This window comes from Medicago sativa, chromosome 5 (genome assembly GCF_051527215.1).
Source record: "Medicago sativa cultivar Bolivia chromosome 5, Bolivia_mono, whole genome shotgun sequence".
NCBI classification, from domain to species: Eukaryota; Viridiplantae; Streptophyta; class Magnoliopsida; order Fabales; family Fabaceae; genus Medicago; species Medicago sativa.
Window position 1 is genome coordinate 12,594,039 of NC_140753.1, and position 27,366 is coordinate 12,621,404.

Here is a 27,366-nt window from a genome sequence, read left to right on the forward strand (position 1 = left end):
GTTCTAGCTGGTTAACCTAAAAATTACAGTATCATTTTTTTTTCTCTCTTGTAGTTTACTCCATCCGTTTCAAAATATAAACAAAATTCACTTTTTAGGTTCATTCATTTAATGATGTACTGTATGTGGTTGACCACGTACATCATTAAATGAATGAAATGAACCTAAAAAGTGAATTTTGTTTATATTTTAAAACGGATGTATGGAGTATATCTCAAAATTTGATGCAATAGGAAGAGTAAAGTGGTCAATCATTTTCTTTTCTATTATAGTGGAAAAAACTCCTTTACAAACTGAAAATCTAACTAACTAATCACGAGTAAAAAACCTAATTACTAATAAATTACACTTGAGCCTTGAGGCATGGTGCTTCATTAATATCTTGCACCTTCCTCATAAGTTTGTTCGGATGAGTCAACTCATTACCAACATTGATCGGTCTCCCATTTCCGACCCGAGTAACCGGAAGATATTATCGACGACGACAAAGGCCGTTGTCGCCGGAGGAAAAGACTCCGATCATAATTAGCACGTTTATCAGGATCTGAGAGTGTAGAGTAAGCAGCTTGAATTTTCATGAAATCATCCGCCGATGAGTTTTTCCGATCAATCGCCGCCACGTCAGGATGGCAGACTCTTGCAAGTCGCCGGTAGGCTGCCTTGATTTCTTGATTTGAAGCACCTGCTGATATACCGAGGATGTCATAGTGTGATCCGGGAGAAGAGTGAGAAAAGGAGTTCATGTTTAAATACGAAGGTCTTTGCTGTTCTGTCGTCCATGTAGAGCGAGGTTCGGCGGTGGCTGTGGAGCTTGCTGTGGTGATTATTGGTTTTGATCTCACACGACACGGCGGTGGTGTTACGGTGGTGCCGGAGAAGTTACCGGCGGCGTAGAGAGAAGAAGGAAGAGATATTGAAGAGAGCATGTTTGTTTGTTTGTTTTGTTATATGATGATGAAAAAGTCGTTATAAGAAGTTCTATGATTTTGGAATGAGAAATGAATTGGGTTAGGATTCGTTTTATATGAAGAAGGTGGAACTTGTGGGTCCCACTATAGAAAAAAGGCGTGGTTGTAAATTACTTGTAATTGTGTTTGTTGTTTTGCAGAGCACGGAAAAACTTATCCAATGGGCGATTCTATTCTATAGATACGTGCTGACTCAGAATCTCCTTGGCTTGGCTTTAGCTTATCCTATTTTCACTTCGGATTAATGCATTCGAGATATGTTTGGTATCCAACACGTATGATTAAGGGTGCGTTTGTTTCAGCTTTAAAAAAAATAGATTTTGTGTCAAAAGAATCTAGAGATTTTCAAAAAAATCTGAAGTTATTTGTGTTTGTCTACTATCCATAAATATCCATTTTTTTAAAAAGTGAGTTCTAACATGTACATGTGTTATCTTCTTGTTGTTAAACAAAATAGATTTTGAGAAAAGCTAATCCTAATAGCTTTTCATTTTAGGGTCAAAATAGATTTTTTTTTTGATAAAATGATTTTTCTAAAAATCCTAAACAAACACTTAAAAATGAAAAAAGTGATTTTTTTAAGGGAAAAAATAGATTTTTTTTGAAAAAAATCTGAAACAAACGCACCCTAAATAGTGAAGGTTGTAAATCTTTGCCATAACTGTCTGACTTCTACCACTTTCTAGTTAGTTAGTCTGTTAACTTACTATAATGGCCGTTTTTTAACTAACGAACACTTCACGAAGCATGTTAATTATCAATTGGCCAGTTAACTAAATGATGCTTTTGGCGGTTATTCTCATGTTAGGGGGGATGACAGTCCCTTCAATGATAAATAAGTCATTAATTTTGGTAAAAAAAATTGTCTTAAAATAATAGACCCATTTTATTTTATTTTTAAACAATTTGAAATGTCGTGCTATAAATAAATCTTTTCGCATCCTTACTAACATTACATGATCACTATGCAATTGTATAAGTAACTATATGCCTTGTAACTGTCCCAGTCCTCCCATAATATATAAGACTTGTTCACGAGAAATAAGTGTATCGCTCTTACACCCTCTGGTCACTATTATAAGCAAAAAACTATTCATTCATTAAATGATGTATATGGTTTATAATAAAGACCACATACATCATTTAATGAATGAATAGTTTTTTGCTTATAATAGTGACTGGAGGGTCTACTTATGTAGCGCACTGAACTACTTCTTAGTTCTACTAGCTACCATATAAAGGGAGTTAGATGATCACTGTGATAGATATTGAGCAGGCATTTTATTTTTGTTCTTTAAATCACATCATCAGAACTTATATGTCACTTGATTTCAATACAAAAAGTAGAGAGAATTCTCAACAATACATAATTGTGGGGCAAAAAGGTATTTTATTTGGGAGTTTCTACGGTACATCTTTAAATTAAAGTGTACCGGTACACCTATTTCATAAATCAATAAGTTAACGATCATTTTTATGTAATAAAGAGATTTTTGTCAACTTTTATATTTTAGAAAATATTATTTCATAAGAAAAGACATCATTTCATTCTTTATAAGAATCATACTAATTTTTTAACATTTTATCGAAAAATAATCAATATTCACTGTTATGAGTAATAAAAAGTTGAATTTTGATTTGCCAACACTTTTCTGAAATAAAATATAATTATTATAATTGAAACTATTAGAAAATATATTTTTTCTAAAAAAATAAGTCATTAAGTTATTCATTTAATACATGGGTGTACCGGTACACTCAAAATTTGAATGTACCGTGGAAATTGCCATTTTATTTTTGTTCTTAGCATACGCTTATGTATCCCACTGGCTAGCTTAATCATTTAGAAGATTCTTTGAAATTCCTTATTTATGTTTGAGCGACTGAGCGTGCATACATCTTTGAATGACTTACTTTTTTTTTTAAAGAAAGAATGAATTGCTTTTATAAAATATCCGGATACATGAAGAAAGTCACATACAAATTCAAATAATCAGATGTTTACATATAAAAATTAATCGGTTTATTCTAAAACGGGGGATCATCTGCTTTTATAAATCTGATTTTTTTTGTTGGATATCCAGATCAATAATCATATCAATTTTTCTCTAAACCATATCTTCGTTGAATCATAGGAACCTCTCTTCCTCCCTCTATCTCATGTCGATGGCACAGTGATCTCACTCATAATGCATCCGTCACTTTTTTTAATTTTGTTTTTTTATTAATATATATATTGCATTGTTAAAGATAATCTGCCGACGTCAAATTCCTGGAATTGTTGCTGTTTGTAAACTCGTATTTTACAATTTATATTGTTCAATAAAACTCAGACCTCTAAAAAAAAACTCTCATAAAAATTTATTACCGACATAAAAAATCCACATATGATTGTGGTATTAAACAAAGCTGTAATATATTTTCATAAAAATTATTACCTTATTGTACAAGATAAAATCCACCAATTATCTATTACGAGAACACAAGGTCTTCAACTTTTCCCTTCCTTTAATTTTGGGTCATACTCAAATTTTATCAGTGATGGATCTATTATTTTTGTAAAAATAACTCATTTTTTAATTAAAATCGTTGTATTTCTTTTCTTTCAAAAAGTAATTATTTTTTCCAATATTTAGCCTAAAAATTGTTTTGAAAGAGAAATAACTAGTTCTATGTTTCCGCTGATCGAAGATTCATTAAAATTCCGAAAGTTATATGTTTCATGCATTGTACAAGACACTGAACTGAAGATAATCAAGTGCGTGAATCAAGTTTGACACTATGTTTGGTTTAAGGGATGAAGATTGAACCCAAAGATTCATAAAAAGAAAGAAAGCTCAGATTCAGATACATTGTTTGGCAAACAATAGTGGAGACTGGAGAGAGCGGAAAACTGCAGGTGTGCCCCACATGTTTTATGTTCCCCTCATTGATAAACAAATGCGTGAATCAAGTTTAGGCCTCCTAATATCTTTAATGCCTTCTAAATATACATCTTATAGTTATTTATTAGATCTACGTTTGTTTTTTAAATGTACGTCTGATAGATAACAATCGAATGTGTATTTAAGAGGTTTTAGAGATATTGAGAAGCGTAAAGAGAAACGCGCAAACAACATATTTTAATTAAAATGACAAATATGTCCCTATGTTATTTTTAGTTAATTTGTCTCTAGTTCAAACGTGTCTACTATTTGGTTTCGTATCCCAATCATCTTTTTGTTTGATACGGGACTGTGTGGACTCAAAAGAGTCATTAATGCTTGCTGCCTTTATTGCATGGAGTTGATGGTACATGATCTGATTTCGTGTAGGCGATCGAGTCATTCACCAAATATAAACCCGCTTGGTACTCACAAATGTCTATGGTGTTCGATTGTTAGAATTGATTATGGTTGGATCCACTGTGTTGTTCTTTTTTATATATTACCCGTTAGGGTTTATTCACATGGATTGAATGGGTCAGATTTTATGTCCCCCATTTTTTATATACTTTTTTCCCTTTTTTAATAATATATATGAGAAATTGACAAAAGATTAGAGTATGGTACCATCGCCCACACGATACCACAATTATCGGAAACTTCCAACCTGTTCAGATTCGGCCACTCTGCCACCATCATGTCGCCGTTTTGGTAGGGTCGTAACTCACTACCAAACTATTTATATTCTGTTAGATCGAAATAGTAAGAGAGAATTTCGATGAGAGAGAACTCGTGAAGAGAGAGAGAGCTCGGATTAGAGAGAGGGAAAGGGATGTGGTTGTGGGTGAGAGAAGGAAAGCGAAAAAAGAAAACAAAAAAAAGTTGCAAAGGAGAGAGAGAATGGTGGTGCGGGGGGTGGCAGAAGCGGCGGGGGAGAAAATAGGTAGTCGGTGTGAGGGCACATGTTGTGTTGTAGAGGGTGTGGTGTGGTGTGGTGTGTGTGTGTGTGTGTGAGAGAGAGAGAGAGAGAGAGAGAGAGAGAGAGAGAGAGATATGTGTTTATGTTGAGAGAGAAGGTAGAAGAGGGCAATGAAAGAGAGTGTGGTCCTTAATGCCACATAAGGTGTATATGAAAAGATGTACATGAAATATTATTCTAATTGTTCAAATACATGCTAGCAAGTTTGGATAAATTTTAGATAAAAAAATCAGCAATGATAAATGGACACAAGTTTTTTGACACATAAAAGACACCATGGGCAAATAAGTAATTTTGTCTAGAAAACACAGGGACAATTGTGTAATTTCATTCCCATCTTCTCCTTCCTCCCCATTCTCTGCTGCGACCCTTTTGTCTTCTTCCTACCCAAAACTTCTTTCTCACCCTTCTTCTTCTTCTTCTTCTTCGCGTGTTTACTCCGACCACCACCCATAACTCCTTCTTCCCGTTTTCACTATACCTACACACATCCTTGTCGACCGTTTTCCGACCAAATACCCTCTTCCTTCAGATCTGCACTCTAGCACCACTTTCTCATCACCGGTGCAATCGAATCGTAGTTTCTTGGTTCTCCTTGATTCGGGTCGGACTCAGACCCTGCACGTCCTTCTTCCATGGTGAATAACGAAATAAGGGTTATCTCTCTCACGCCGCCGGAGACCAACGACACTGAGAGAGAGGTCGCATGCGAGTGGCAGAGAAGAGGAAGATGAGAGAGTAACAGAGAAGGGAAAGAGGAAGAGGAAGAGAGTGAGAGAGAAAGCAAAAATAAAAAATAAAAAAATGAAGTATTAGTGAACAGTGACATACGGTAGGCATACGGTATATGGTGTCGTATTTGTGTTTGTTTTTTTGTGTTTGTTTATCATTTCTCTAAAAAAATATGGGATAATTAAGTTTTTGGTCCCTATAAATATCTGCAGTTTTGTTTTTAGTCCCTATAAAAATAAATCACACTTTTTAGTCCCTACAAAATTTTCCGATAATGTTTTTAGTCCCTGCTAAATTAAAATTTGTTTAATTATGCTTAAACTTCTAAATTTTTGAAAGATTTTTTACAGACATGTTCATAACATCGTAAGATACTCTTTTATGAAATATTTTAGTTTTTTAACATGTAATGAATTAAATATGAATTTTTCTAAAAGCCAAAATTTCAAGATTATATTAATGAAAATTTGGACCTAATAATAAAATTTTGAGTTACTTTTTTGCGGAGGAACTTTGTATAATGTTCTAAATAAGTATGTAAAAAATATGTTAAGAATTTAAAAGTTTAAGCACAATTAAGCAAATTTTAATTTTACAAGGACTAAAAGTATGTGTTGGTCCCTGTTAAATTAAAATTTGTTTAATTATACTTAAAATTTAATATTTTTAAATGATTTTTAACAGACATGTTAAGAACATTTAGTTGAACCGTTAATTTTACCAAACACTTTATCTAGCTTATAAGCTATCAGTCAACAGTCATCAACTATAAACTATCAGCTATCAGTCATCAGCTATCAGCTAACTTATAAGTTATCTGCTATTTTTACCAAACAGGGCCGAAGTCTACTAGATAAAAAAGACACTTGAAGAACACGTAATATATATATATTTTTTATGTGAAGGGAGCACGTAATATTTATATAGTCCTCAATTGTGAATCATTTTTTTTTGAAGGAACTCAATTGTGAATCATGAGAAGTACATATTGACCCACTTATAAATTGAAGCATATATTTATTTAAATTATTATAAGTTGCTTTGTTTTGGTAAAAATATAAGTTGTTTAAAATTTGATACATAAATTTTGAAATATAATTAATTTTAAATTCTATATGTTACATACTCACTTACACTCTATCATTAGTTATATAATAAACAAAGAAAGAGAAATTAATAATGGTTAATAATATACTTCATTCATCTCACAATGAGTGTGTATTTTGTTAGTTTCACACATAATGATAAAATACCATAAATAAAGTATTATATTATTTTTATCAAATTATATTTATCAAATATTAATGTCACCAATGTAAAGTACAATATTTGGAGGGTTCAATAAGTAGGAAAAAAAAAAGTAAATAATTGAAAATCATGTTCATTTTGTGATATTCTTTAAGTAAATTACACCCTCTTCTTTCAAAAGATGCTTAAATTACACTATTATCCTTTCTTATGTTAAAATATATGATTTTTTTTTTACAAGTTAGAATATATGATCTTCTCCCTTGTTTTTAACTCTTATCTCACACTTTCCTCAAAAAAAAAAAAAAAAAACTCTTATCTCACACTAGTTAAGCTACCCAACCTCATCCACATAAAAATCCACGATGACTTAAACTTTATTGCTACTATAAAATATTTATTTATTAATTATAATAAAACATGTTAAGGTGTACTAGATATTTAATTCTCAATGGAGTAGAGTATAGTTCAACTATACCATAGGGGAGCATGATTTTTTCTATGCGCAACTAGGGCTGACAATGAACCGAACAAACTCGATTAGAATTCGTAATTCAATTCGACAATTGATTCGTCGAACTTGGGTCATGAACCAAATGAGTCGAACTTGAGCTGAAAATTAAGTTCGTCAACTAAATGAGCTGAACTTAAGCTATACGTAGTTCGACTCGTTGGTTCACGAGATGACTCGATTATATATATATATATATATATATATATATATATATATATATATATGTATATGTATAACACTTAAAAAATATTTTTAAAGTTATATTTAATTGATTATAAAAAATTAAGACAGGCACTTAGCAATAATAGGATAAAAATGAGATGACTCTCGCATCATAACATGTGTGAAAAATGAAAAATACAATTATCTATAATAAGAAAAACATATGATACATGAAGGCAAAACTGTATTTGGTGGTTGCATATCAGTGTTAATTACTATGTGTAATAATAGCCTCATCTTATCCATTAAAAATTGGTATAAATTCCAATATATTTATGGGCCAAAATTTTAAATTTTTTGACTTTTGAGTTATGTGTTTCAAGTGGCTTTACTTATTTCCATACCTAAAGCTATGTGCTTTGAACAAACGAATTGAACCTAATGAGCTGAACCAAACTGTTCGTGAACTTTAAACGAACCGAATTCGAGCTGGAAAAAAAGTTCGTGTCAAACTCAAACCGAAGTTCGAATCGAGCCAATTCTTAACGAGTCGAGTCGAACTCAGACAGGTTCGATTCGACTCGACTCATTTCCATCCCTATGCGCAACTAAGAATGACTAATTTTAAGGTAAAAAACTAGTTACAAACCCGTGCTTCGCACGAGATAAATTACGTATTTTTTAAAAAATTTGCTCTAAAGGAGAGATGTTCAAATTACGAAACATTGCCATTTTTCGTAAATTCGAGAACGAAGGTCGCATAATCCGAATATTTGTGATGGTGGATTTGAATAAGTTTGGCACCCTAGAGAGGATAATCTATAATGTCAATGGGATAATATTTTTCTCTATGTATTAGTCATATTTAACAGTGATACTTCGTAACACCAGTCATCGCATACTTCATAACACCAATCATTGTTATTGCACTTTAAAACCCCGTTCTCTGTTGTTGTTCAACATAAGAGAACATAAGAAGAGGAATATGAAAGTAGAAGCAAGAGAGAAATATCAAGATAAAAATTTAATAAAAAATACAATTATGTATGTAAATGATACAAAGTATCCACTGGAATAATAGCATGGCGAAAACCATACTCCAGGATTTCACTGTGCTATGAAAGAATAATCTAAAAATCAGAATCCAAGAGTATACTACAAAAACTCATGCAACAAAATATACAAAAAAGGTCTAACACCAAAACTCATAAGCCAAAATCCAGCATCTATATCTATCTCCGTACCCTACACCCTAGAACCATATCCATTACCTGTAGTAGACAAATTTCAAGGTCTGAACTTGTATTTCAAGAACCTGGATGATTTCACTACTGATGAAAAACTCAAGGAAATGTTCTCCGAGTTTTGGCACAATTACTTCGTACAAGGCGTGCACTATTATTCTTTTAACTGATATCTATGTCAGTCTATTCATTTTTTAATGCTGCAGACGTTGGCCAATTAAATTCTTTTCACCAATAATACTTCAGATTATGCGAGACCCAAATGGTGTCAGCAGAGGATCTGGCTTTGTTGCATTTTCAACTTCAGAGGAAGCATCAAGAGCTATAAGTCTAAATCTATTAGTGGCTATTGTATTTGTTTTTTGTGAAGAACTGTAATATAACATTCATACCATCCATTCCTTGCAACTTATTCTCTGATTTCTTCCTCTTGATCACAATGATCCATGTGTAAGCTTTCAAAAGTACAGCAATGCCATCCAATGCTGCAATAATGCCGGTGTATGCATGCTTCCAGTTATTGTAGCGATCTGCTGTAGACACCTCCAATGTCTCAAACCCTTTAAAGATGTTGATGATGTTGATGATTGTAGTTGCATATCCGACACCCCAATGGTAAAGGTTCCAGTAGCATCTGAATTTGTGATCTTTTTTTGGCCTCAACAGCATAGCAAAAACCTGTATTCAGTAGCAGAAATTTCTGTCAATTTCATTTTAATTATTAGCAGCATAACGTAGCATTCAAAAGAGGCATATCAGCAAGGCTTCAAAAACAACTTCGACACCGCAATCTGGATGTGCATCAACATTGCTTTTTTATATTTTCACAACAGCAATTGAAGTTGCATCAATCATATTTACTGTGTTTCTCTGCAATATCAATGATTGCAACAGTTTCCACAGCCACAATTCAAAACCTTGTATATTAGTAGTTTACAGTATAAGAAACTACTCATCAACAACAGTTGAAGTTGGGTCAGCTGTATTTGAATGTGATTTTCGACAATATCAATTGTCGCGACACAACTGCAACAGTTACCGCGTATGCAATTTAAAATATTTCATGTAAACAAATCATGAACATGAACATGTAATCTCATACCTAAAGGGCTCCAAGGCAGAAGATGATGATCTCGAGTGTTCTATGAGTTGAATATGTAACAACAGCCGAGTCACTGCCAAACTTGAGACCGGTACCCCATCCAGCAACACCAACTATATAGGCAGCTGATTGGCAGGTAACATGAAGGTGAAACCAAGCAGGGTCTGCAGATTTGAACATCTTCAAGTACCTTGCAATCACAGCTCCCAAGGGCATCTAGATCCCCCAGCCCACTACATTCAGCACTCCATGAGTCTGAAAAACAATTAACATCCTTAATCAATTTCCAAATCACCGAATAAAATCCAAACCTTCTTGTTGCATAACATCTAAAACCATTGCAGAACATGATCACAATGATATTCATCACCCATAACTTTTTTTGCTTTATGTATGCTATAACTATGATCAAGATTGTCTAAACAATTATTCCTTAACATATGCTAATATTTCCCTTCTACTTTCCCTTTACATATTCACCTTTTGTGCAGTAAATAGAGAAATCTCATCAAGATTTTAGCAATGAAAAAATAGCTTTATTAGAATCCAAGGTTTTACCGCAACCTACTAAACTCAGCTAACAATTAAATCAAAACTAATAATTAAAGAAACACAAGTATCTCCCTATAACTTGTCAGCTACTTCACTTTGGTACCTATCACTTACTAACTTCTAGCTTCTTCCTTTTGCCCAATTAAATTGAGAAAGAGTGCTTAGTTGTGCAGGTATCTCCGAATAATTTAAATCCATAAATTTTAGTATAAGAGAGGCAAATTCCATCTAATAGACTACCAATAAACAATTACAAGTAGAGCAAGCAGAAGTCATAAGACCACTCCAACTGGGTTGATGAAAAATATATACCAGGTCACGTACTCTTCGTAAGAGTTACAAATTCTTGAAGATCTTCAAATTTTGTATTCGAGAGGCCTGCAACCAGAAATATTCAACTTAGAACTGTGGAGTTCATCCTGTGAAAATAAATTCATGTTGCAGAACAATGAATGATATTTTGGTTACCTTTTGCAGCATGTGTAGCAGAAATGTCCACTTTATTGTTGTCAATCCTTTTCACTTTCATTTTTCTGGTCTCTTCAATCATGTTGGTGTTAAGCTTTCACATCTTCATTCGAAGTTCTGAGGCGGTTGTCATAATCTTTAGAGGGAATACAAATAAATGTAAAAATCTACTGACTTATAAAGTTCAACATATAAAATTACCTAAATAATTTTTTAATAATTTCAATCAGAAAAAACAAAGTCATTCTTTCCTACAAATTGCAGTATTAACATCCTGACCTATGGTACCTAATACCTATAGCGGTACCCCCTAAATGTTGCCCCCTTTCAAACAAATTTTATCTTAATCTAATACACATGGACATGAAAGGCATTATAAGAAGTATAAAACACAATCAAAAGACAGATTATCCTGAAAGTTCATTGTTTGCTAAAACATGTTATTCAAGCCAACCACTGGAAAAACATGTTCTAATGAAAAGATGTTTTCGGCAAAACACCAGTTACTTTATATGAAGAGCCATTAAGATGCACCTCAGAGTGCAGAACGACAGTCACTGGTTACTTTACTAACCTTAGATATGTATGGTATGAGTTTAAATCTTGAATTTCTGAAGGCACTGTCACCTTTGATAAAACTATCAAGCAAAGGAGCATCTTCCTCAGGAGTGTTCATCATATAGTATAGTGCCAAGCTATATGTTGTAGAACCTGGAACCTGGTTCAAAGAAACGTCTAAATCAGTGTCATGCTAAATTTTATGTTAAGAACAACCTAAGCCAAGGATTACTAATTAACCTGGATGTTTACAATGAAGAAGAACTCAGGCCCACCCTGTGCTGCATATGTCTGCAAGTTAACAAAATTCATTAAATTGATTTTTCTTCATAGTATAAAAAAATATATATAAGTAATTACTTGATGGCTAAATATAATCAAAATTCAGAACCAAAACACCAAAGTCAACCTGCACAATCTACCAATTGATAATGATTGTTTTATACATTGAAAGAAAAAAGGACATTTGTATGGAGGAAGTGTATGCATAATCCATAAGAAGGTTGGTTCTACTCCTGAGACTGAGATGAAAACAGACACATTAACTTTGTTTATAACGGGATTTGATAATTTTTAAATGCTTTAAGAGATATAGCAATATTTATTACAGGAAATGATGTTAGAAATTATTAGCCCATCTCCTATCTAAAACTGAGTTGCTGCAACATATCAGCTTCATCAAATAATGACTTCACTCATTCAGTATTTCTTGAAAGAAAAAGAACCAAATCCATAGAAACAAATCTTAGAATTTAATTAACAATACTAATTACTTGGTCAATAAGTCCAAAAATTAATTCAGATCACTTATCAAAAGCTACATCATAACAGAAAGATGTGGCAGTATTGGTTCAGTGTGCTTGTGTTTCACTTCAAAAATCAATTTGTCACTCTATAATGATTTCTGAGCTTACTATAGTATCTATACATGATGAACTCAAAACTATTTTTCATTGTAACAATGATTCCCAAAAAAGGATATGATTTTCAAAATAATAATGTTAATGTTAAGATCCTCTGAAATCTAAAAATCAAAGCGAGACCTAATATGGAAATTAGCTCTTTAACATCCTCAGCTTGCAAAAGAAATACACAATCTCTCTGTTTCTATCATGTAAATTTTATAGTTCAGGCCTGCAAATTCAGGGATTAATGAAGAAAAAGTGGGGAAAAAATAAAAGAAGTTCTTTGAAAAACACCCTCCGGACTCAAATATAAGTAAAATTTTCTAGAAGAGCTCAGGCCTACATCTTCAACAAAGTTCCTCTCTTCCAAGAAATATTAAGAAGAAACTAAACTAAAACTATCAACATAATCTTAATAAACTCCTAATATCAGTTTATTTGCTAATCCCTTTTTTCTTTTGCTACATGACTTTAACATGAATCAATTCTACACTTTAGGACTGAAAGAAGTGACATATAAGCAAGCAAAGAGAAGTTTCAAATAATGCAATCAATTGGTGTTTTCTTTCAAGTCAAGCATTGTATTAACCGTGCATAAAGTTGTAACCTCTTTGAGCCTTTAAAATTTTGAACTAATTATTCTTATCGGCTCATTCGAAGAACCACTTCCCTGAAGTTAAAAATGCATTCTTTAGAAGAAAGAGGACATGTCTGGAGGAGTAATAAAAATGACAGCGTTCTCATGGCTTCTCAATTGATAATTAAGGTTTAGCATCATGTCCTATCTTTTTTTGGAGTATAAATTGTAATAGATTAGTCATTAGATGTAAAAGATACAAAAGGAAGATCATGATGAAAAATGTTGCTACTACAATTTAAGACAGAAGAAAAGAGCTATTTGAAAGGAAGATCTTCATTAATCTTAGTGAATCCCCTGAAGAAGCATTTAAACAACAATGAATATAGTTAAAACATGGATTGAAGTAAAAGGCCAAAGTATTCCCATACTACAAATCTACAGAGGATGCAAGGTAATATATCATTATTCAAATCTGCCAATAGAACAGATACTTAACAATGAATATAGTTAAGACATGGATTGAAGTAAAAGGCCAAAGTATTCCCATACTACAAATCTACAGAGGATGCAAGGTAATATATCATTATTCAAATCTGCACATGGATTGAAGTAAAAGGCCAAAGTATTCCCATACTACAAATTGCAGCAAGATATCTAGACATCTTGAGCTAGATATCAAGAATAGCGACACAACCGATCGTTATCATTACTACTACCATGGTTTAAAACTTCATCTTAGACTGAGAACTTACCATGCTCACAAGAGAAGAAACTGAAATCATCATTGTAGCAGGATATCTAGACACTTATGTTGATTGAATAAGGTTAGTGTACTGCTTGAAAAGTGAAACTTCAATTATATTCTATTTCCATCTATCAACTCTCACTACTACTAACATCAACCTCAACATTAACAACAATACAAAATGCAATTGTCATGATGCGAGTAAATACTACAATTTCATGAAATGTAAATGAAAGCATGCTCACCTGTGGCTATAATAAGAAACATAAAAAATGGAAGACATAAAAAACTGTTGTAGAACATGATTCCCACTGATGAAAGTCCATTCTCAGTGCCAGATTCTTCCACCAGCACAACATACATGGTCTGCATAGGAGAGTAGGCAACACAATGAGAAAAGCACGCACAGTTACAGTATCTATTACCCCATTTAAAGGATTATGCACAACAAAATATCAGCATATCACCTGGAAGAAAACAGAAATGAAAGCCATGCTATACCCAAAAAGTCAAAGGAAAAATATCCAAGGGCTTCTATGAGAACTCCAGCAGCAATCAATATCACTGAGAGAGTCACCTAATATAGCACAGAAAGGAACACCGTTTCTATTCAGTGTAAACTCTACTAAAATTGGTAGAGAAATCAAAACAACATCCCCACAAAATAAATACAATCATAGTTTAGATTGAGATTCCATAACGTCTATTCTACCAGAAATTCAGTAAGATAAAAAGCCAACTTAGCAAAATTCAGATCACAGTTCAATCTTAATTTACACACAATAGCAACATATAAAATATGTTACCTTTCCATTAGAATTGAAAAGAAGAAATGAACTTGTAACAAAAAAAATTAACATTGTTCGATCATTGTTATGAAAAATGAAAATCAGGCACATTCAAAAAAATAGAGACAGAAGTAACCCTCAAAATGAAACTTAAATGAAAGGCAATAACTAACCGTGTAGTCCTGATTATACCAATCACCAACATAATGAAAATTTATCAGTTTTTTCTCACAAGATTTTGCAGTGGTTGCAGGTTTGATAGTACCACCAAATTTCCATACACCATTAGCCCCAGTTTGTTTCCATTCACTATAGGATTTAAGAGCCAATACACTACTCACAATCCTTGATGATTTTCCTCCCTAAAAACATAAATCAATTACATAGAAGAAAGCCAAAGTCAAATTTTATTGAACTTTCATAGTAAAAACATAATTAACTTCTTATATATCTATAATCTAACCTTTCTATCCCGACCAACAACAACTCCACACGCTATTTCTCTCATCGTCATTAAGGAGTGAACTTGCTGGTCATCTAAATTCACCAAAGACATTGAATTGAAGTCAGTACCTATAGATTCAGCCAAAGTGGGAAAGTGAGGCCGCAAAACTCAGTGCACCATGAAATGTCTCTCTGTTTTGCAAAGAATCATCACACGGAAGTTAGGGAAAAAAATAGAAATATGCTATACAAAGTTATAACACCTTTAAAACACAAAAACAGCTTCTGCAGAGACATATTTGCATCAGAAACTAATCATTGATATTTCTTCTCAGCACAAATTAAACCAAAAACAGCCCAAATCAGTTTAATCATCAAAAACCAAGAACAAAAATCACTTGATTCGACGTTACAGGAAGTGAGTTCTTACCCTTTTAGTGGAGCCTTGTCACAAATACGGGTTTCACCAAACTTCTTCCAAAAACAGCTTATTCCTAGTTTGTATCCCAATCAGCGGCCTAATTACAATTTATCCACTTCTGCCCTTGCCCTAATCCTCCATAATCACTTTCTGTCAGCTTCTAAAACAGCTCAATTATGATTTAAGCAATTCTGTCAACTCCCAAAACAGTTTATCAGTCCAACTACTCATATGGTAACTTAAATATAGCATTGGTAATATAAAGAACACATAACCATACCTGCAACAACTTGTATTCCAACTTAAGCTTCTGCAAAACAACTTAATTGACAGCTTATTGCTTATAAAGACTTCAATTCTAACCCAAACACTAAACATCAATTCAAACATACCCCACAACAACTTAATTGCTACTTTCTAAACAATCTGATCACAATAGTTCAAAACTATACAAATTGAGAAATTTAATTTCACATAGATGAATTAAACCCAAAATTGCAAAGAAACAAACCAAAAACCTAAATTTTTGAATTAAAAGCACAAAACTCATTCAATCTGAGACATGCATGGCCTTAGATTCAAGAAGGAATAAGAAAATCACCTCTTTGATGAAGAAGAAGACGACCCTTCTTTCACTGTTCCCCCTTCTTCCTCTCCCGTTCCCGTTTCTCTCGTCCCACTTCTTTTGTTTTTTTCTTTTTTTCTTTTCACACATATATAGGCAAGGGGAGTCCATTTACCAATTGACGAAAATGCCCTTAATAAGGGCAAAATTGTAAAAAGCACGGACTATTATTTTCCTATCTAGTTTAGTAGAAGTGCAGTGTATGTGTGTGCTGCTTAATAGAACCTACTTGATTTAGCGAGAATTGTTATAGTTTCAATCAATCATTGTGTGTGTTAGCAGCAACTTACTCTAATATAAATAGAACCTAATGTAAAAGTGAGAGTTAAAAAGGCTTTTCAAATGAGTATTGCTTGTATAACTAAATGTTGAAAAGAGTGGGTTGATAACACTCTTATATTTTTATAATTATTTATCCAAATCATATTGGATTTGGGTAATTATGTCAAAAAATAAAGACTATTACTTTTTGCATCCACTTAAATTCTCGCGCGCCCTATAAATTTTTAAAAAATCCCTCGAATTTCATAATCCGGAACTAGTTACTCAGAAATTTCCGGATTATATAATTCGGAAATCCCTTTTACCAGAATTTCAACAATGCTTTGCTTTATTTTATATTGTTTAGATGCAAAATTCATAAAATAAATGGAAATATAAACAAAAATAAAGGAACAAAAATACTTCACATAAAATCTCATTTTATTAATATAATTGATACACAAAATATTGAAACATCTAAAGCTTATTACATAGAATATTGAAACACCTAAAACTATTTTATTAGAAACCTAAAGCTAAACAAGTGGTGCAAGAAGATGGGGCGGGGGCTTTCCAATAGAAATATGTCAATTGGCATGCCAGCATGATCGAGTTCAAAAGCACATATTTGAACATCATCCTAGAATATTTTATTGTTTATGTTGTTTTATGCTGTTTACTTGTTTTTTATGCATTTATTAATTATTTTCTATGTCATATTCCATGAAAACTCTCTAAAAAAACCCTCCAAACAGGCATTCTGGTGCTGCTCGGATTATATAATCCGAAATGTTTTTGTCATTTTCGGATTATATAATCCGGAATGTTTTATTCAATTTTTTTTAGTTTTTTAGGAGTGTTTGTGGTGTTATGGTCATTGTTGATCGTTCATATAAACCCTGTCATTGCTTTGCAGCTTATGCGGGGGTTATATAACGGTCAACAGACACCTTTGACATCAAAGAAAACACCAAAATCACATTTCGAAAGTGTCCGAATTTCGTTTTCCAAAAAACTCTAACAATCTGGTTCGGATTACATAATCCGAACCATGATTATTTTTGTAATTTTTGCAGGGCACGCGAGAACAGAGGAGGGTGGGAAAAGTAATAGTCGGAAATAAATACTTGGTTTGGATAAGGCTAATTTGGTTATCCAATGGGCTGCTTTGTTGCATTGCCTTCTAAAAATATGGAAAGTTGCTCTATGCACCCCTTAAACTGGTCACATGCCCCTAGACTTACCCTTTATATAATGCTTGGAAGTTACTAATTCAATTGAATTGGAAGGTACCTCTAGTCTTTATGTATTCGGATATTTGATCTGATTTGCATCAAATTTATATCAAATCAGAACCCATGTTCTCATATATCTTTCATTTAAATAAAACATAAAAAATTTGAGTTCTTGAAATCCAGCCACTCTCCTTACTTCGACAATCGATTTTCATCAAATAGGGGTCAAGGAACTAACATTTGTTGTGACATTTCTTCTCAAATCCGACAAGTGTTAACTTTCTCTCATGTTGTTTTTGTTGAAGGTTTTGGGATTTTTGATGAATGTCAATGCAGTTTAAGAATTTTTTAGTTGATCAAGTAGTATGTGAATGTAGTTTAGAGTTTGAATTAATGAAATTTGGTATTGGAATGCTAATTAGGAATATAAATGTTACTCTTGTACTCTACGTGTTTGATGAAATGATTGAATGATTAATCTGTCTTTTTCTGTTGGCTGTTCTAGATATGATTGACGATGTTGGTATGATGAAACCTGGTAGAAAGGCCTTGCACAGTTCCATATGCCGAGAATGTGCATTCAATAATCCTAAAAAAAACAAGGTCGTATGAGAGTTAAAGACTCAACTGAAGCCTCCAGTTCATAAGCTCTAGAGCCTTCATATGCTCAAGAGTTTGATAATGAGATGCCACAAGTGCCTTCACTATCACAACTACCACTATAAGACGTTGATATGAGATATGGTGGTGGTCTTTCTGATATGTCACTCATACCGAATTTTTGTAAGCACATTGAATCAGACATATGGGTCAAAGAAGTAATTTGTTGAACCATTCACAACCAATGACTAAAGATGAAGGTGTTGAGTTGTAGGATAAGTTACTTGGATTAGGTGGACGATGTAATCTTATCTCCCTATGACAACCATCGCCAAACGCATTTGTTAGACAACATATGTTGGTTCTTTGGATGGATCAAGTGTGGCCGCCAAATGCGTGTTTCCCAACTTTTCAGAGTGTGTGCTTAGGTCACAAGGACATGTTAGTGCATTTCTGGATATCTTGCATCTGCTGCACCGGAGTGAACTATTTACCAGATTAATCAACACATTTTAGGATTACTTGTTACATGTTATACCTGAAGAAATGTGGGGGAAAAAAATTGGAGACCAAGTGGCAAGTCGAACATGGTTACATTTCCTAGTTCTATAAGGTGCGTCATCTCATGGTAATGTCTCGTGTAGAGGAAAATCCATTAAGGCTGGTAAATCGAGAGATTTTGATTGAGCATGATAATAAAAATGACACTTTGGATGCTTTAACTGATATGCATGAGAGTTAGAAATATAAATTCAAATGCAGTGAATAATGGTGTGGAATACGCATAACATCCTCTATATGCCAGTCTCCAAGAGATTGTCACAAAAACGTCTGCCACCCAATATCGATTTAGACTTACACGAACACTTTATATTAGTAATATATAATATGAGAAATGCTAATAACAAACTCTCTAACACACTCCATTGAACACACTCTCTCTTATTGGGCCACCTCATCATCATTTTAAAGTAGTGGAATTGGCAACATGCTCTTCCGGTTCATAAAACAGAATGCTCCCTTTATTTATTATTTAATAATATCAAATAAAAAGAGCTATTGTATTAAAAAAAAAAAACTAAGTCATCGTTCTCAACAAATTAAAACCACGTTGCAAGTTCTTTCACTTTTTTTCCTCTCTACTACTTTCCCCTTTCTCTCTCTTAGCATCTGTTTGTGTTAGATTTGATTTGATATAAATACACGAATTTTAATATTTCTTTCCATGGAATGAGCTTTGTTTTCTCCCAGGATACATTCTTGTTATTTTTTCGTAGGAGAAATTTTACCATTTCACATCTGGGCAACAAAACACCACTGATATGAATTAAGCATTGAAGGATCTGAAAATCGTTGGAAGTCGGAATTTGGAATAATGGGGTTTTATTCATCGTCAAAAATCTTACAATTCAACCGATTTCGCAATCATATGTTACTGTGCTTCACTTCACACTCATGGCGGTGGAGCTTGACACTCATGGCGGTGGAGAATAAAAACTAGGTTGTGGATAGTGAGTGCTAACTGGGCAGTTAGTGGTGACAGATAATAAAATAAAATAGAAACAAATAAATGGAACTTGTTTAGCAGGTTAACAGGTTAGGGAATATAAAAGACTGATGACGTGGCCCAATAAACAAGAGTGTGTTCAAGGGAGTGTGTCAGAGTGTTTGTCCATAGCATTTCTCATATAATATACACGTATTCGGATTGGTTTGTGGAAATTATTTCATTTTCATGTTTTATTGGAATGACTTTATTTTCAAGTTTTATCAAAATTGTTTTATTTTCATGTTTCATCATAATGTTTTGTTATGGACCATTTTGAACACAAATTTAAGTATGTTTAAGACAAAGTCATCAGGCCAATTGAACACAACTTCCATTTTGCCAAGAATTATGCTCTTCACCCAACTGTTTTTGCTCGCTCCCAACTGAAAAGACGAAATTGCCCCTACGTGAGTTAAGTCGCGCTGCGTGAGTTAACTCACGCTAGTGTTAATATTGTTGTCTGCTGATATATCAGTAGCTGCGTGAGTTAACTTACGCAGAGCTTAACACTAGCGTGAGTTAACTCACGCGGGGGTATTTTTGAAATTTCAGTTAGGAATGAGCAAAATGTGTTGGGTAAAGATGAGAATTCTTCTTCCAATTCTACAAGTTTCAATTTGGTCAAAACATGTGTAGGCCCCTAAAAAATTATTGTTCGATTGGATTGAAATTTATTCCAATTGTTATCTCTCGATATGATTGGTTCGCAATATCTAATTGTTCAAAACTAGGGCATTTCGAATCTTTTTGAAGGGTCTGTGAGCAATTCTAGGGTCCCAAAAGTAATCTTAAAAATACATCGATAAAATGGGCTTCTAGACTGATGTAATATCTCAAGATTTGGCATGTGCATTTAGAGATTTACTTTTCCCACCCTATGCCTTTCCTAGCGCGCCCTATTTTTTTTTCCATTTTTACCCCTGGTCCGATTTCGTTTTCCGGAATCGATTGTTAGAATTTTGCAGATATATCCGGATTTTACAATCCGAAATTGTTTTCTTCCAGAACTTTTACAATTTCAAGCTTTAAAATTCGTAAAACAAAATGCAAATAAAGTAAAAAAACATAAATAAAAAGACACAAACATAAAAACAACTCATTTTATTAATATATGAACAATACAGTACAATAATTTTCAAGCTTTTTAAGCTTATTACATGGGATCCTAAATCTATTTCTAATCTCCTAAGAGTCTAACCACTGCTATGTGATAAGACATAGCAGTAGTTTCCCTATTGGAGGGCAACCCGGGGAGGAGGGAAGAGGAGGGCGGGAAGAAGAAACCAATGCCCCTGAGGGAGGTAGGGGGTTCTCAAACTTACGCCCAGACAGGCCAAGCTAAGAACCACACTGACCCACATTACCCCCAGATGAACTGCGCTTCTTTGCAGCGCGGTTGCATCCTCATTGACCATTTATACAAACCTTGAAAGTTTTCAACGAGGCCCTTATCTATGAAAGGCCAGCGATGGAAAACCATGGTTGTAGAAGGAAGAAGATGAGGAGAGGGTGGGAGAGGATGGTGTGAGAAATGGTAGGGTTTGGAGTGCTATTTATAGGGAGGGGGTCAAAAACGGTTGGGAGGTCATAAATGTAGTCAAAAAACTTGGTAAAACACGTTTTTTGACTTGACCATCGACAAAAACATGTGGTGCAGACTGTAACATCCCGTTTTCCAACATAAAAATTTCTTAATAAAAATCAGAGTTTAACAACTTAAACGGAATGCTACACTTCTTAAAAATCATAAATGAAATAAATAATAATTTATCCTTCAAAATCCAACAATGTAATATCTAAAACTTCGCAGCGGAAATTATTTCAACATCTTAAATAATCTTTGGCACAAGGGCCTCAACATAAAATCTCAAAGCAACTTAGTTCGATAATAATTCATGAAAACTTCTTAAATAATACGTAAGGAACAAAAAGCAATAACAAATTCCCATCCCGTTACGTATCAGAGCACCTAAGACACATTTGTGAGGAGTCCACTCACGACCGCAACTAATCTTGGTTACCTGCAAGTTACTCATACGAAGAGCAACATTTTCAAGCAGAAAGGGTGTGATTTCTCAACAATAATATTAAGCTCATAAATCATAAATTACATTTAACAATATAAACATCTTATAATTTAACAATTATAATCAAATACATAGACATCATCATTTCATCTTAGCAATATATCATCATATAGCAGTCACAATCATCGTCACATATCATCATACTAAAAGGTATCACAAAGTAATTCGTTAAAACATCACAACTTAACAACTTGACTTGACAATGCATCTAGACTCGACTATGCAACTCTTAACGTCTTAAACCATCTTTGATCATCATGAAAATGCAAATGCATGTGGTACCAATCTAGGGCATAAGCCCTCATCGTCGTTGAGCATAAATATACTCCTAGGGCATAAGCCCTCATCGTCGTTGAGCAAAAGCTCCTAAGGCATAAGCCCTCGTCGTCGTTGAGCAAAAGCTCCAGAGCATAAGCCCTCATCTTTAAATGAGTATGCATGGACTCAAGATCTTACGTCTTAGAAACTTCATGAACATCTTACAACTCTTTGACTTTGGCCGACATTTACATCTTAAATAAGATCAACGGCAACATATGCAGCACTTATAAAGTCATTTCATATCAGCATCACAACATAACAGTATCAAATGATAATAATAGCATCTTAAGCATCACATCAACATAAGCATCATAAATAACACATATAGTGCATATATAACAATCGCACATCACTAATATTCTTAGTCATCTTATAACAACTTCACAATTCATCATATAACATCGTATTCAAACATCAACAATTCATCATATAACATTGTATTCAAACATCAACAATTCATCATATATCATCGTATTCAAGTATCAACAATTCATCATGCATCTTTGTAAGAACATAAATAATCATGCACAACATATTTTCATGTCAAACCAAGGCTACTGGAAAGATATCACAATTATCAACAACTTTCATGTTTACAACAAAGATCAATTCAAAACAGAAACATATGAACAAAACGTAAAAACATGAAACAGAGAATGATGTCACTGTGCAATTTCGCTAAGACATCCTTGTAGTATTTTCATCATAACTCAAAGACCAAACATCATTTTCACGTCAAACCAAAGCCACTGGAAAGCTAACAAAACTATCTAAAACTTTCATGTTTACGCCTAAGACCAATTCTGTACCGATCAATACCAGTTTTCATTTTGAATTCGGAAAAGTTGTGCTGAAAGTCCATAAAAATTCATTGTGACCTACATGCAGTAATTTGACCATAACTCAAGTTCTATAAATCCTTTTGAAGTAAAACCAACGACATTAGAAAGCTAACATCCATACCTACAACTTTCGTGTTTACATCTAAAGCCAATTCAAAACTGAAATGTGTGAAAAAGATGCAAAAACATGAAACAGAGAATGCTGTCGGAGATAACTCTCGGAAAAACTCCATTTTTCATCCCAAAATCCCAATTTTGAATCCCCTAAGCCCAAATTTGGTCCCAAAGTTTGTTTAAACGTTTCTAAACATGAAAAGGCACCCAAATCCATATAAAACTTGAACTAAAACACTCTTTCAACAAAAATCACCATTTGACCCATTTTTCATGAAAACCTTCAAGAACAACATAAATTCACTTCAAGCTCTATGATTATGATTACCCATGGATTATCTAAGGTCTGTACACAATTTTTACATCAATCTAACAACTTCTCATCATCTAATCATCAATTCTCTCTCAGAACCCTAATTCGCAAATTCTCACAAACTAATCCTAGAACATGTCAATTGCAAATTCAGAATTACAGACTTAATATTACCGAATGATAGTCTCACCCTTACCTTAGAATTATCGATTGGCAGCCCTTCTCTTGGTTCTTCTCTCCTCTTGTTCTCTCCTCTCTAAACCTTGTTTTCTCCAAGTCCTTGTTTTTTTTTTTTTTTGCATATGTTAGTCTTTCAACCTAATGTCTCCTCTATTTATAATACTAACTTCTCTTCTTAAATCTAATTAGGCCCAATGATAGATATCTAGCAAGTGTACCAAAAACTATCGAAGTAGTAAAAATATCGATCCACAAGGACTGTGTTAATTTCAAGTGTAGCAAGCGCGTTATATGTTAGGATGTGTAAAGTTTGTATTAGGTTGCCCTAGGCAGTAAGGTTTGGTTTTAATCAAATTTGATTAGAATAAAAAGAGTTTGAAAGAAAATTATATTGAGATGAATGGTTAAGCCGGTGAATCCACTATTGCTTTATATGAAAAAGTCTTCCTCTCTCTACTCTCAATTACTACTCAGTTTTTACGATAAATTAACTAAGTGACTTTGATCAATCTCTCGCATCAAAGCCCTTTCCTAAGTTATAACCCTATTAATCTCTTAATGTGATTGAATAACCGTGGAAGCAATATTGGAACGTTAATTCATGCATCATAACCCTCAATTTCCTATCTCTAGGCTCCTAGTGTTGAGTCAAACAAAATTACTATTTCAGGATTAAAAGCTAGGGCTAGTAGTCATTCAATTCCTAAGATCAATTCATGTGATTGCAAGAAGTTAGGGCTAGTAGTCATACAAAACAATAATCATGAAAAGCAATAAACACAAGTAATTATGAATAAAAACTGAATAGCATTGATTGTAGAGAGAGTTCAACTACAAAATCATATATTACAAAAGTTTCATCATGGCTTAACCAAACTAAGGGTTTAGCTACTCATAGCTAAACAATCATAAGAAATAACAAGAGAAAACATACATAAATCTAACCAACAGGGTGTTGGTATGAGATTCAGGGCTCGTTCCTTGGTCTCCTGTCGTCCTTGATGCTCAAAATCGCAATAATAATCGGTACCAAAACCCTTGCTAGCAGCTGGATATTTATAGAAAGAAAATTAGGGTTTCAGAAAAGCCCATCATCGTGCCACGTTACGGGCTGGTCGTGGCACAATGCTTCATTAATCCTACGTGGCAGCAGACAAAATCAACCATCGTGGCACGTTGCATGTTGCTTCGTGCCACGAAAATTCCAGTGCTGAATCCTTTGTCCCACGCTTCCTTCAACGTGCCACGAACGTGATAAACGTGGCACGATGGTTGAGTTTTAGGCAATTTTCCTAGGTTTCTTGAAGTTTCTTCTCTTGAGCTCTTGTTCCTGTTTTAGCTTGATTTCCCCATGAATTCATTGCAGTTGACTCTCTAAATGCTATAACAAAGACCTAAATATGACTTAAAAACTAATGTTGATGCACTGTCATCACCCAATAACTCTCTTCTTTCTATTTCAGCCCCCAAATCTACTTATTCTAATAATTATATTCTTCCACTAAATATATTCTCCCACTAAATATATTCTTCCACTAAATATATTCTCCCATTAAATATATACAATAGGGGCTACTAATAAATATATTTCTACACCAGATAACATATATATTTCCACACAAAATAACAAATATATTTCTACACCAAATAACACATATATTATACTAGTAAATACCAGCGTATAACATAACAAAATATCACTCATCAAAATAAGTCGACTAAATTATAAAAAGACATCTAATCTCAATAAAATAATAAATAATAAAAGTAGGGCGCTACACAGACCACCGGCCATGACACTGATGCAGTCCGGAAAATACAATCCGGAATGCACCTTTGGTTTCCGGAATATAGTTTCCGGATTAATACGATAATGGTGAACGAGGGAAAAGTTGGCACTTCTTGTAGGGTTAAGGAAGTTCCGGATTGTATAATCCGGAAAGCTTCAGCATTGGATTCTTTTGAAAAACAGTCATTAATGTAGGTTTGGACGGTTACAACGACTAACACGTTTTCATTGACTGTACTAATGACCTAGGACTTGTTTTAGGCTATAAATAGGCTTCCATCTTCAACAAATACCTTCATTCTTCACTTCACCTCTTTTCTTCCATTTTCTTCAAATGTTTTTAGTTTTTTAGGGGTGTCGGTGATGTCATGGTCATTTTTGACCGTTCATATGAACCCATCATCTGCATTGCAGCGTGTGTGGGGTTCATATAACGGTCAACAGATACCCTTTACATCAAAGAAAGATACAAAAAATCACATAACATCTGGTCAGGAATTCGTTTTCTGGATATCACTAACAATCTGGTCCAGATTATATAATCCGGACCAGGGGCATTTTTGGAAATTTTGCAGGGCGCGCGAGAAGGCTGCATGGTGGGAAAAGTAAATCTCGTGTATTTATGATACATGTTCCTTTATATTATTTTATCTGATTTATTTTTGAAGAAGTTATTTTATTCAATTAATTACATTTTTGACAATCTCATTGGTCCTCTTTTATCATTAATTTAGTATCTAAAATATCATTGTCTTTTTTAATAATATAAAATTAAGGTGAAAAGAAGAAGCCTCAATATAAGGCAGAGAATATCATTAAAAATATTTATATTTACTTTTCTTTAAGGTTTTGTTTTCATCTCTCGATCCGGGTCCTTACGCGTTTATTTGAAACATGTTGTGTTTGGTGGCTTGACTATTCTGATTCTCTGATGTTTCCAAATCTGTTGAGATTTCAGGTTTCAAGTGTTCTTGTCTGCAGAGACACTCAGGTACTTCATGCTATGCTTGCTGTATTATTCAGGGAGTTGTTGGCACTTGGATTTGATACCGTGTTGGCGATCGATCCATTCGCTGAACTTTAGACCTTAATTGTTCTTCGCAATGTTTATTTTTCGTAGTTTTTGTAACTTGGTTTCGCGCCCGTACGCGGGTTCGCTGAGTTGCGCCCGTGATTAATGAATTTTTGTTAAGATAGATTAGGGTGGATCCACTATGTCTGATTTATATTGTTATATCCCCATTTGGGTTGTACCTGGGTCAGGTCCAATGTCCCCCCAATCGTTGTATCTATTTCTTTTTATTTATTTTAATCTTCCTTTTGCTTAAAAAAAATGTTTGGAGGGGAAGATTTGGGAAAAAAGAAATGAACATGTGGAAGAAATAGAGGAAAATGGATGGTGAGACTTATGAGGGGTTAACTTTTCTTCATAATACCAAACCCTCCTCATTTGGGGGAACTAAAAAATTGTGTTGGAGGAGGGTTTTGTGGGGTTTTGGAGGGTTTATATGAATTCTTCAAATTTAATCTATTTTAATCATATGCATTAATTTATCATTCTCTAAAAAACTACTCTTTTAATTTTTTTGAAAGATTTCTCCATTTTCCCTCATATTTTCCACCCCTCACCGCCTTCCATTCCCCTCCTCTCCAAACTCGTAAACAAATCCTAAAGGAACTAGAGGAACTTGAACCCGCATGCTCCGAAGGTTTCAGATTCGAGTCCGACCAATGACGATTAATAAAGGGACACTAGCACTATATTTGTTTTCATATAATACTAGCAGGAAACAAAGTGGAAGAGCATAATGGTTGAAGAATTTCCACTATCCATATTTCAATATCTCATTGAAAAGGGGAAAAATATATTGGTGGCATCCACACACAAAAATTATCCCTTTCTAATGTAAATGTAGAGATACGTATACATGATATAGAGGTACGAATAACATTTTTTTCTTCTTCTTTGGAATTTGTAATGTCTATTTCTAATGGGCTAGTGAGAGTTCTTTCAATGGCCCTAATATGAAGTCCAACGCAATGCTCTCGCCTTGTACTTCATCCAAGTCTACGAAAACTGAAATTTGCTATTCACACGTATGTTTGGCTGAAACAC

General features: G+C 33.7%; 1 protein-coding gene and 1 pseudogene across 50 annotated transcripts; both read right to left on the reverse strand.

Annotated features, from left to right (window-relative positions):
• Positions 1-239: 239 nt before the first annotated feature.
• LOC146920133 (chaperone protein dnaJ 11, chloroplastic pseudogene) lies at positions 240-986 on the reverse strand (annotated as a pseudogene).
• Positions 987-8,538: 7,552 nt separating this feature from the next.
• On the reverse strand, positions 8,539-16,021 carry LOC146920134 (uncharacterized). 50 transcript variants are annotated; one of them, XM_085713560.1, is made up of 14 exons: positions 15,936-16,021; positions 15,615-15,655; positions 15,344-15,525; positions 14,933-15,105; positions 14,643-14,831; positions 14,149-14,258; positions 13,927-14,047; positions 13,689-13,741; positions 11,692-11,742; positions 11,468-11,611; positions 10,894-11,029; positions 10,738-10,803; positions 9,874-10,128; positions 8,539-9,449 (listed from the first exon to the last, which is right to left on the reverse strand). In XM_085713560.1, the coding sequence occupies exons 6-11, from the start codon at positions 14,173-14,175 to the stop codon at positions 10,991-10,993; spliced, it is 435 nt and encodes a 144-aa protein (XP_085569686.1). In that variant the 5' UTR covers positions 14,176-14,258; positions 14,643-14,831; positions 14,933-15,105; positions 15,344-15,525; positions 15,615-15,655; positions 15,936-16,021; the 3' UTR covers positions 8,539-9,449; positions 9,874-10,128; positions 10,738-10,803; positions 10,894-10,990. The 50 variants fall into 50 exon arrangements, with proteins under 50 accessions (XP_085569686.1, XP_085569649.1, XP_085569681.1 ...); XM_085713523.1 differs by lacking the exon at positions 13,689-13,741 and having other exon boundaries at positions 10,894-11,010; positions 14,933-15,006; positions 15,615-15,644; XM_085713555.1 differs by lacking the exon at positions 13,689-13,741 and having other exon boundaries at positions 10,750-10,803; positions 14,933-15,006; positions 15,615-15,644.
• Positions 16,022-27,366: the final 11,345 nt, after the last annotated feature.